The sequence below is a fragment of the Anoplopoma fimbria genome, chromosome 2 (assembly GCF_027596085.1).
Source record: "Anoplopoma fimbria isolate UVic2021 breed Golden Eagle Sablefish chromosome 2, Afim_UVic_2022, whole genome shotgun sequence".
In the NCBI taxonomy this organism is placed as follows: domain Eukaryota; kingdom Metazoa; phylum Chordata; class Actinopteri; order Perciformes; family Anoplopomatidae; genus Anoplopoma; species Anoplopoma fimbria.
Window position 1 is genome coordinate 20,776,002 of NC_072450.1, and position 12,208 is coordinate 20,788,209.

At 38.9% G+C, this 12,208-nt stretch overlaps 1 protein-coding gene across 1 annotated transcript; it reads right to left on the minus strand.

Moving 5' to 3' along the window:
• Positions 1–85: 85 nt before the first annotated feature.
• slc39a13 (solute carrier family 39 member 13) lies at positions 86–10,253 on the minus strand. Its single transcript, XM_054613197.1, has 10 exons — positions 9,994–10,253; positions 8,642–8,992; positions 6,737–6,844; positions 6,215–6,357; positions 4,146–4,265; positions 2,850–2,939; positions 1,577–1,627; positions 1,260–1,392; positions 1,080–1,179; positions 86–811 (listed from the first exon to the last, which is right to left on the minus strand). Exons 2-10 carry the CDS (start codon positions 8,952–8,954, stop codon positions 736–738), a joined length of 1,134 nt encoding a protein of 377 aa, XP_054469172.1. The 5' UTR covers positions 8,955–8,992; positions 9,994–10,253; the 3' UTR covers positions 86–735.
• Between the last annotated feature and the right edge of the window lie 1,955 nt (positions 10,254–12,208).

Below are 12,208 nucleotides of genomic sequence, written 5' to 3' on the forward strand. Positions count from 1 at the left end.
GTTTCTAACTGTTGTTATCCGTCCCTAGTCCCACTGAATTGCATATTAAAGCTGAATACAAACAACCAGTTCCTTTTTCTTTAATTCACTCATAATTATTTATTCAAGCAGAGATCAAAAGGTGCAGATTGAACTGTAATAAGAAGATACAAAACAGATTTTATTATTTTTTTTACTTTGGTGTACACTGGTGTAGCAGACCATCCTGACTTCTTGGCACTTACATATTAACAAGAAAAAAAGTTTGAGTTGTGGTGATGCACGTCTAATAAAACTATAGGTTGCTTGTCTAATTTTCAATAAATACACAGCAGCTACATCAGAAAAATAACAATATATACAATGTTTAACAATTTATGGTTGAATACATTTTAAAGAAGGGTAACACCTACTCTGATGAGCTGGTACACCAGGTGTACCTGTGTAAATGTATGTGCAAAACAACATGATTGTCTGATCAACAATATAAGACAATTTGGTAACAAAGATCCATACAAAACCTCTTAATTCCACTGATGTTTTAGTTTGGCACATTTTTAAAGTGTCTGATAAAATGTCTTGTCAGCAGATCAAGAAGGTCTTACATCCATAAAATGACGTTGTTCTGTCAGGCATCTGTTTTTGTGTAAAGTGATGTAAAGGTTTCCAGGAAAGAGAGGTAACAGATATAAGTGGTTGGTGGAGAATACTGAGTTTTAGTGTTTGGTTAAGGCGAGAGAGGGGTTTTCTCCATGTTCAATTAACAACGGCAGAGAGCACAGCCATGACAGCCACACCACAGAAAATGAGCAGGATCTGCAGCAGAGACTGCCTGGTGAAAAAGAACACAAAGGGCACAGATTCAGACAGAATCAAGGACAAATAAGAAATATGCCATCTGCTCATTTCCACACCACAAAACAAGATATACAAAGTTTTTTAAACATTTGTCTTACATCCTCACCACTGTCTCCACTCTAACAATACAGAACAAGTTAAAAGGAACCCTGTGGAGTTGTTGACCACTAGTAGCACTCCCCATGTTTTAATAAGTGGCTCCCTATTGTGTTTGTAATGTGAACATCCGCAAAGATGCATACCTTAAATTGGACTCCGCTAGCAGGTCAGGCACCACATTCACCAAGGCTATGTAGAGGAAGCCTCCAGAGGTGAAAGGCAATATCCAGGCAGTGGCATTTTCTAGAAACGGTAGGAAAGACTTATGTATGATTCTGGCGACTGTAAAATGGTTCTGATTGCATGTATATTGAGAATCTTACCTGTGCCTTTTGGTGACTGAGCGCACAGAGCAAAGCAAGCTCCCAAGACACCAACCAGAGCCGTGTACAGCTGCATGCGAGCGGCACTCCACCGGTCAAACCCGGCCCTCAGCAGAATGGCAAAGTCTCCCACCTGCAGACAATGACATTTCCCACAGCAGAGGAATGGTTAAACATTTATCGTGTTTACAAGCAATTTAGCAGTTGGATTCTTCCTATGTACGTTCTGCTATATAAACATGAAACCTTCAAGGGAACCTAAAATGTCTATATTTAGAAATGTTATACACAATTTAACTAAGGACTCTGTATCTCACCTCGTGGGGGATTTCATGGAGCAGGATAGCAAAGGTGGTGAGGAATCCAACCTGCAAGAGAAGTGTCTTTTACACTGCTTTGTCTTACTTAGTAAAGAAATGTGCTCTGAAGTAGCAAAGGGAAAATGCATGACAAATTGATCCTTGACAGCACCTGAGTTGAGTGATAAGTTCTTTATGTTAAGCTCGCAGTGCATAGTGCAAAGAGGGAAAATGTTAAGTACAAACTTTGAGCAGCTTAAAGAGCTGTGAAGCTGTGACAGCTTAAAGTCTTTAAAAGTGTTTATAATTCTTCATGAAGAGCACGATGAGACCTATCAAGTGTGTACACAGCGTAGTCATACACACACACACACACACACACGACATGTAGATGAGAGGCTATTGAATATCTACATGTCAGTGAACTCAAAGCTCAAACCAGTTACAGTTAGACGAGTAGAAAAAAGCTATTTGGCATAATAATAATAATAATAAAGCTTAATTACTTTTTTTCTGAATCATCTTTTTTTTTTTTTTTTTTTTTAGAAAAAAATTTTTTTTTTATTTTAAAAAGGTTTAAAATGTTTAGGAGATAATAGTCAAAAACTTAATTATAGTAAGCGAGAAATGTGCACAAGTATTAGTATTTTCTAATTAATCTTCATATTTGATTAAGGCTGCATTGATACTAATTATTTTCATACAGTATTTCAAACGGCAAGTTCACATTGTGATAAATGCGCAGGAGAGTAAACAAAAAAACACCGGTGAGATTTCTTGTATGTGTATGTTTGAGAACTTCCTCTCTGGCACATCGAGCCATAGTTCATGCTGCTAGCCTTATGTCTCTCCAGCTGGACTCTCTCCTTCCCACAGCTACAAATATACACTAACCTACTCTAGCAACATAAAAAAAAAAAATACATGTTACTGCAAAATGCTCCTTTTTGATTAAGCCTGTCAGATGATGCAGCAAGATAACGTTGCTAAACTGAAAGAGTTTGTTTTTAAGAATAAGGGACTGCTGGTACAACAGGTCTGCTGCTGGAAGGTATGATATTGCATGTCCAAAATCCTGAGTATATATATTACAGTCAAATTCTAGACTATATCTTAACTAAAAACACATTTAAGCAGCACAAACCAAACACAAAGCAATGTGTGAGCTCTCATTCATTGATGAAAACAAATCTCTTTTTTTTGTGCAAACCAGATTTGAATGAGAAATAAAGACATTCCAAGATCACTGAGTTTTAGTCTTTTAAGTGTTGATATTATCACAGCTTCTTACCTTTTTGCTAACAAGGAAACTTCCTGCTACTGCCAGTCCATGGGTGAAGTTGTCAATGCAGTTGGCCAGTAGGTTTAGGTATCCACTTATCTGTGACACACAAACACAATGCCACTGTTACTCATGTTACCTTTGTATCATGGTCAACAGGAATGCAACTTTTTATCAGTCACAACATTCTCTTTCAAGACACAATCCTGATTGTGTTTGATTAGTTGTACTTCAATAGCCAAAATGTGAGCTTTAATCTGATTGTAATTTCAATGACTAAAATATTTTTTTGTTATCAGCTAAAGTTTCTCCTTGCTTTGAAGTCTGACCCCTTAAAAATGAAGCGGAAAAATTATCCTTTCCTTTCAGGAAACACAAAACAGCTTCTGGAGATGTGCCACAAATTACTGGGTCAATTCTATTGTTGTTGTAATAAACTGGGCAGGGTACATTCTGCACAATTCGACAGTACCCAATGTGTGCTGGGATAAGCTGTTAACCTCTGCAACCCTAAATAGGACGAGCAACTTAAGAAGATGGATGGGTTAAAGGTTTTTTCAGGACAATTTTTTATCAAACGTTCTTTTTTGGAAGTGTCAATTAAAATAATAACAAGTCAAATGGGTTTTTTTCTTAACTTTTTGCTTATTTTACTCAGTAGATTTTAGAAACGTTTCATTGGGGGAAAAAAACTATTTGCTGATCCTTGAGTGGTTATGTGGTTAAATCAGTCCCTAAATAAACACAGCCAAAGTCGATCTAAAAAGATGAGGGATTGCTTATCAGAATCAAATGTCCTCATAATCTGTGATGTCACTAATAGCCCAACCTCCTTCTAGATGGTGGCTGTTATTTGTTTCTTTTAAATAAAGTGGTATGCATGTTTACAAATCCAGTGTAAAGGATTCAAAGGTTTATTTGCACATACACAAGTACTGTATGTGGTGAGGTGCAATGTGGCGTGCTAAATGACTTATTTGAAAATATGGTTTGTAAAAATAAAAAAGGCTAAAAATTCAAGATAAAATATTATAGATAAATGTAAAAAAAAAAGTGCCAATATGCTATGTATAAGGCTGTGTATAGGATATGCTGAAGACTGTGCTTCTGATTGAACCAACTACATTTCTAGTTATGAACTAAACTACATAAATCAGTCAGGTGAAATGAAGTAGCAAAAAATGCATTTCTTACATAACCAACCCATATCAAGCATTTACCCCCAGTGGTGTCTCTTTAAAAAAAACAAAAAAACATTTTCCGTCTGTTTTGTTAACTGGGAAATGTCTTGGTTGTCAGAATTACCTTGATTTTCTCTGATCTTTCCTGCAGACTCTGCTGCTTGGAGGATTTCCATGACTCAGCATGGTGCCCATTTTTGAGTGATGCCGCTGCCTTTCCACTGAAAGCTGAAATAGACTGCGACTGTGGAGAAAAGGGAAGAAAAACAAGGAAAAATGAACATGTCCCCACATGAACCATAACCCCACCCTCTCTTTATAATACATTTTTAAGCTTTATTTTTTATAAATAACATTTCTGTTCCGAATACCCATCAGTGTCCACCATTAGTTCAGTGCCATTGGAAGAGCTCGTCTACCTTAAGGAAACCACACCAGTCTTACCAAAAACCGTAGCCTGGATTCAACAGTGCAATAAACATGCATTTTATGGCTGCTCCCACTGTGTGTCAATGGCTTTCACCTCCTGCCAGCAGAACAGCTGTTACGTTGAATTATTTCTCTAACTTCCTACATATGCAGGAATTACCAGTCATTTGTACTTTTTCTTCATTTTTCAGACATTACAGATGACCTTTTTATTCCAACACTGCTCAACATGTTTCTAATTTGAATATGAAAGAAGAGACATTTCAGGCTATAGCCTCTGTCTTCCGAGAACAGCAAACTTCCTTGTTCCCTCATTCAGAAACCACTTATGTTGCCATTTAGACTGATAGTCAAATTAAGTGAGAGGGAAATAGCCTGCTGTCTCCTTGTCGCGGCAAGGAAATGTTTTCTCCATGTCTATGATTGAAGCATGAGGAAGTAATGGACCCTGATAAAACGTTTTTTTGGTGGGGGCTGAAATTGGAGCCAAATTGCCACTGCAATACACCTAATTTAAAATGAACTAAAAATACGAAAGTGATTGAATCTCCAACATTAAGCATTGTAGCTCTCCACACATTATGCATCCATCCAAAACAATGACCCAATTGAAATAAAAAGAAGTTTAGCTTGTGACAGTCCATGGACATTTTGGTAGGATTTGCCTAAACACAGTGTTGTAAAATGGAAAATACGCATCACCGCTGTCTCTCTCACACACTGTCACACTCTATTGTTGCCTCTGTCTACAAGCTGAGTGCTCTCCGGTGGACACTGAAACGGCTAAAGCAGCTGCTGCACCCCAGTACTATAAATAGACTCTATAGTGGAGGAGCTGAGCCGTGGATTCCAATCTTCTCCCTCACTGACGGCCGTTACAAACATACTGCAACCAGCCGTTCATTGTCTACAAAGAAGCCATGTGTTAAGAAGGTAATTGTCAATCTTGCAGAGTCATATTTTATGTTTGACTATTTTCTTATAACTTCTAAACAAACTACAACTCATCAGGACAAGCATTTCATTTTGACACTAATTAAATAATAAATATAAACATATAAATACAATATAAAAGATTAGTTTGCTCATGATAAAGATCCATTTCATATTTATTAATGCTAAAACGATGTTAAGGGAATATCTTTTGGCATTTTGGGTAACATGCAGATTTTCTTTATTGACAATATTTAGATGAAAGATATCGATACCACACTTTATGTCTGTCTGGTTAGCTTAGCACAAAGACTTGAAACAGGGGCAAACTGTTAGCCTGGCTCTGTCCATGCTTAACAAAATCTAAATCTCACTAATTAAAATGATAATCTCTCATTTGTTTAATTTGAACAAAAGCCTTAGTGTAAAAACAACTCATTGTGAGTCGCTTTGGATAAAAGCGTCTGCTAAATGACTGTAATGTAATGTAATTGTGGTTTTATGTGCTGGAATATTTCTTGGCTGGGCGCCATAACATCTCCAGCTGCCTGGCATCCTCACAGCGACAACGAGACGTGAGAGTAGTATTGATTTTCTCATCAAACTCTCTGCAAGAATATGTCAAGCGATTCCTTTTTAATTCTTCCCTGTGTAAGGAGATCACAGAAAGTGATCGGATGGACAGTAGGTCATCTGATGCTACAGTCACCAAAACACTGATAGAAATATGCTTACCAAGCACTAACAGACCAAGCATGCCTATGAAAACAAAAATATGTGAAGGCTGGTATTGACATTTCTTTTATCCACATTTTCAGCTGAAGCACTCACAGCAGAGTTAGAATTCAGGTCTGAATTTGACATGGGGTCTTCGTGTCTGTTTTGGTTTGGGAACATCTTCTCCAGGAGGAGGAAGGCCAACAGGCCAGCGATTACCCACAAGCCCTGGGTCATGTAGTGGTTGTGTTTACCAGCTAAGATGGAAGCAGAGAGATTCAAACAAGACTGAGTGAGCAAATGCAGTATGTGAAAACCGAGCTACAACATGGTTTACAACTTAAACCGAGCGTGAATTAAATGAACATAGTAAATGTAATTAAATATTCACATTTGAAGGTAATGTAATGCATGATTAGTAAATTAAAAAATGATGTGATATCTTAGGAACTCATGCTCTCAAATAAGGTTTACTGACATTACACCCGTCTTTGTTGTTTGTGAAAAGGTCTTAAGCATTCTACTAGTAATCAAATATAAATATCTTATTTTCATATATGTTCAAGAGGGGTCAGAGAAATGAAAAATAATTCAAATACAAAAGGTGGTGATGATAGTGGTGGAAAGGAGACCCACCTGAAGAGCATGAGAGCTCCCATGCCTCAGGGAGGAGGTGAAGGAATACATCACCAAGAAGACCACCAATAGCAAAGCTGAGGAGCTGCTTCAGCCTCTGGCCACCAGCTGAGGAAACACAGGGAAAGAGAGAAGAGAAAAAGGGTAGCAATTACTGTACACTGCGTTTTATTAAGAACGGCAGATTTGATTTAATGCGATTGTGTCATCCCTTCCGCTGCCTGTTGCTTGTGTTGTTGTTTTGGCTTCCTGGCTCAGGAGCCAATGGGAAGAGTGGGAAGGACATCAGGAAACTGCCTACACCTACACCTGAGTAAATTGGGCCTCAGCTTATTTAAGTGGCTTCATCTCTAACCTCTCTCTTCTCTTCCTCCCAGGCCTCCACTCCACCATCTGGTCATGCTTTGTTTGCACCCATCTACCTGATTAAAAAAAAAAAAAAAAAAAAAAAAAAAAAAAAAAATATATATATATATATATATATATATAATAAATAAATAAATATATATATAATATATATATATATATATATATCTCCACAAAAAAAGTGTGTCTGGCTCAGGCTACTAATATACAAAAGGTATTATGTGCTCCACAGAACTTTTATTCTTTAGGAGTTTCCTCAGTAATGACTAAGCTCCGGTCAAGACTGCACTTGAAAACCCCACGGCCTAAAATACATCTGGAATGCCACGTTCCTGTGGGTGGGGCCACTCAAGAGGCTGCAGGCCTCAGGCTGACCTGCCTGGTCTAGTTATTGAAGTGTTTCTGCTCAGTTTATGTCAAGCACAAATTGAAAATTCACATAAAAACAGATGGATTGCGGGTAACAAAAATCAAGCTAGTGAAACTGCTATGGAACTGGAGTGGTTAGAAGATGATAAATTATTTGTACTGGGCATAATCAGTGTGCATTACTGTCTGCTATAGTGTCTGTTGGATGGCAATGTCAGTTGACCATTTATGTCCAGACTAAAAAAAACAACAAATATTTGATTGACTTCCATGAAATGTTGCGCAGACATTTATAGTCCCTTAAGGAAAAATCCCACAAACTTTGGTTGCCATCTGACTTTGCATCCAGTAGGTGTAAGTGTTCACGTAGTGATATCTCAAAAATTGACCACATGGATTGGCAAAACATTCACTCATGATTTCCTGACAGACAACATATCCAAATGACTTTAATTACACAGTTATCTGCTATTTGTAATTATTATTTTTTTTAATTCAATCTTTATCTGATGTGAAACTGGGTGACCTTTCAACTCTTTTTTCCATTCAGTAAAACCCGCAGCTCATGCTTCTGATGAGTCATTTAATATTGTATTTTAGTCTCAAGTCTTATCTATACTTTAGGGCATGTTTCAATGCAGAAAATATGCAATGTAGCTCATGACTTAAATAGTTTTCCAGGAAGTTCAAAATAAAAATCGTAAAATTGTAAACACAAAGGAGATGCAGTTGGGTCTAGGACTGGCCGACTACGACCCAGCAGATCTACTTGTTGAACTCACTGGGGTTATTTTCCTCCTTTAGAGGGTGTGGAGGGCTGAGATTTACTACGGAGCCACTAAAGAGCTGGCATTTTACGGACATACTTAAAGGGTTAATGAGGCTGAAATATTTACTTTACTGCAGAAATGTGAACTCTAAACTCTTTGCTCTGCTTTCAACACTGCAGTCTAATGTAATTTTATAGCTGTACAACCTTCACATGGCGCCATTTATGTTCATGTTGACATGTACTGACAATTTAAAAAGGTCATCTTTTCTCTTCTGATTTATATAAGATATACAATTGTCTATGTGTATTATAATTATTGCCATCGAGAAAATATTGTGATAGTATAGTAGTGCGAGTAATTCCCTGGCACGTTTAGGTTACGTGTTGCCATCTCTTACCTTCTGTTTTGAGGGCTGCTCCAGCTTCAATGGGAATGACAAGAAGGGGGAAAATCCCACTGAGGCCAACAGCAACAGAGCCCACCAGGGACAAGAGCCAAACATGAAGATGTTCGCTGGATAAGATGTCTGCTTGGAGGTAATCTGTCAGGCTGGGGCCCGGTCCTGCAGCTGAGGCTGTTGCATGTGTCATAGCTGTTTGTGTCATCTTTTGGCTGCCTGATGCCCACTTGGAGGTCAGCATCAGCAGGGTAACCGGGATAAACAAAGCAGCTACAGCCCAGCTGGGCTTCCTACAGCTTCCACCTCTCATCCGTCCCACGGTCCAGAAAGCACTTGCAACCAGTAATGCTGCAAGAGATGCACACTTTCAGACAAACATGTAGGAACATTTTTAATTAAGTCTGCAACTCACAATTATTTCATATGGATTTAATCTGCTCTGCAGTTTGTGCCACTAAACAGACTTTAAAACCCGAGCATTCAGTTTTCTGTTTATCAGACACAGCTGCACATCCTCCCAATTGATAAACTGGAATAGGGAGGCTTACTTTTTTTTCTTGACCCAAATAATTATTTTCTTTGTTTTTCTACTGTAAATTGTTGATATAAAGACCAGCTGCCGACAGATTCTTAAGTTGTGTTAAAAGTGAAGTTGAGCCAAAGAAAGAAAAGTCCAGAAACACCAGACTGTGTGTGAGAGTGTCTGTGAGTGTGAGTGTGTGTGCCTGTGTGTGAATGAGTGAGTGAGTGTGTGTGTGAATGTGTGTGTGTGAGTGTGTGTGAGTGTGTGAGTGAGTGAGTGTGTGTCTGTGTGTGTGTGTGTGTGTGTGTGTGAGTGTGTGAGTGAGTGTGTGAGTGAGTGAGTGTGTGTCTGTGTGTGTGTGTTTTCTGTTGGCAGCAGGCTGACCTGGAAACTTCACGTAGCGTCAACATGAATGCCACTGTTAGTCATACGTTGGAGAAACTGCGACAGAGTTCCAACGTCTTTAATAAAGCGTCATCTGCTGTCAGTGTGAGCAGGACATGTGAGGACGCGTTAACTAACGGCCGTAAACGTCCACTAACGGTAGCGTTCTAAATGTACGGATAAACCAACACGTCACATGACACGCGTCTAAACTGACAAACAACGCTTCGAATTAACTTCAAACTGAAAGAACACCGACGCAGAGAGCTCACTCTGAGGAGAACAAGTTAGCACGCTAGCGTTAGCACCAACAATCACTGCAAATCAACGTCAACGGCTCTAACGGCCACAACTAGAACGCGTTACAGTTAAGTGAGCAGTGATAACGGCAGGAAAACACCAACATAGCGACGTGGACGCGGCGCGGTGAACGTCTGCGTACCTTGTGGGGTCTGCAGGCTTTGCTCCAGGGTGTCCCTGCCATCCAGGCCGGCGTGAGGAACGCAGGGTTGCGCCGCTGACTTTCTCCAGACTCCCCCAGCTGCGGAGGGCAGGGATCCGCAGGCTGCTGCACAGTGAGGAGTCACTGTCGGTCACCACGGCCCCCCCTACAACAGCCACGTGTCAGGTTTCTGCAGAGGGGGAGCACAGGGAGCAGAGGGGGGAGAGAGGGGAGAGAGGGACGGGACGGGGAGCCGCCCAGCTAAGGCTCACAGCTCAGGAAGTTACGTTAACGTGACAGTCTGCCCGTGGACACATCCACAGGAGGAGAGATGATGCTCAGAAAATGGAGGCGAAAAGCAGCTAATAAGAAGCCCAAAGCACTACTTCACACATTACATTACATTATATTACATTACATTACATTACAGTCATTTATCCAAAGCGACTTATCAACCAGTATTCAACATAGGTATTCAAGAGAACTACTAGTCACCAGAAGTCATAAGTGCATCTCCTTTCTTAAACAAGCATCTAAGAGCAGAAACCAGAGCAAAAGTACAGAAACAAACTAATATGAATACAATAAGTGAAGCAAACTAATATGAATACAATAAGTGCAACAAACTAATACGAATACAATAAGTGCAACAAACTAATATGAATACAATAAGTGCAACAAACTAATATGAATACAATAAGTGCAACAAACTAATATGAATACAATAAGTGCAACAAACTAATATGAATACAATAAGTGCAACAAACTAATACGAATACAATAAGTGCCAAGAGGAAGGCTCAGGGTAGTACTTCTTGAACACGAGCTGACAATAAAGAAGTCAATATTAAAATGTAGGCACGATTGACATAAAGGATCCAGTGTGTTTAACATAAAAGGCCAGTCTAGTTGAAGTGGAAATATCAGCTTAAAACGACTGGGTTAATTTGAGGGAATTTAAAAGAAAGTTTCAGGGGAATCAGTGTCTGGCTTATTGAGTCCCATATTAGTTTTATTTGAATAAATGAATTAACTAAACCAGAACATTTCCATTTTCCTAGAAGCTGTTCCAAATGTGTGTGAGATGCACCACTTAAATATATTCAATTCTTACTCGCTTGTTATTTGTATTAGTAACACTTAACACCCCTTTCACTACAGTTCTGTTCTTATAATTCCCAACAGGTAGCATGCTGGACTACATCAGTCTACTCAGATGGAGCCTTGAGGACAACATTGACGGTAATCTTGTGCCATCATTTGTAATTTGCTACTCCCTTTGTTATACTACCCCGTCTGTTTATACAACAAAGTGTACTATGTATACTGAGCGTCTTGGTCACAAAAAATGTCCCACATTTTACCATGTAACGGTAGGAAAAACACAGGTGTAAATATTGTCACACTGTCCCGGCTTACTGGGACACTTGATTAAAACAGAGCTCTTGTTAGTGTTATTAGTAACACCTGTTTTGCACAATGACAAACAGCAATGTCTGTTGTGAAAAAGGCCCTTGTGTGAGTTACTCCAAGATTGAATATCATCACTATACATTAATTATCTCTTAAATGCAGAGGTGTAACTTAGATGTGCAATGTTGTAAAAGTTAAAAAGTAAGTCTGCTATTTAAGTCTTATCAAATATAGGGTTCCCAATTTGAGAAGTTTGTGCACCTCGCGTAGAGCACAGCACTCAAAGGTTTGAGGAACCAACCTATCCAACAAAGTATCAACCAAAGTAGATTTAGTCAGTGTCAAATCTTGGTTGCAAAACCTTTTTATATCAATGACCTCTCAAAATGAGTCAATGTATGACTTCATTACAGACCTGTTTAGGCTCCAGCTCAGTTCTGGGAACCACTGACATAACCCTTTCTTTTTTCACATACAGTAGCTACTCACTTAAAGCTGCTGTCTCATGTATAGTCACTAAGAGATTGATAGACCCTGGGATAAGCCAACTGTCTTGTTAAGATGCATCCAGGTAGAGGGTGTTGAGCCCAAAAATTCTCATATAGAGGGGGGTAGTAGTTAACGTAACAAATTATATTAACCTGGATTTTAAACTTAACTGTGCATCTTTAACTATAGATTTGTTTCATCGATGAAATGTATTTCTGCTTTGCTTGATACCAAAAATCCAGATCGTTTTTGAAAAAGACAAACAATAAGTAGTCTGGAAAAACAATATATATATATGTAGGTATAACTGGTA

Coding starts and splice junctions, on each gene's coding strand:
- slc39a13 (XM_054613197.1), bottom strand. CDS start 8,954: ATGAGAGGTGGAAGCTGTAGGAAGCCCAGCTGGGCTGTAGCTGCTTTG. Junction 6,358..6,736: donor GGAGCTCTCATGCTCTTCAG/GTGGGTCTCCTT, acceptor CTTCCATCTTAG/CTGGTAAACACAACCACTAC. Junction 1,180..1,259: donor TCAGTCACCAAAAGGCACAG/GTAAGATTCTCA, acceptor TACCGTTTCTAG/AAAATGCCACTGCCTGGATA.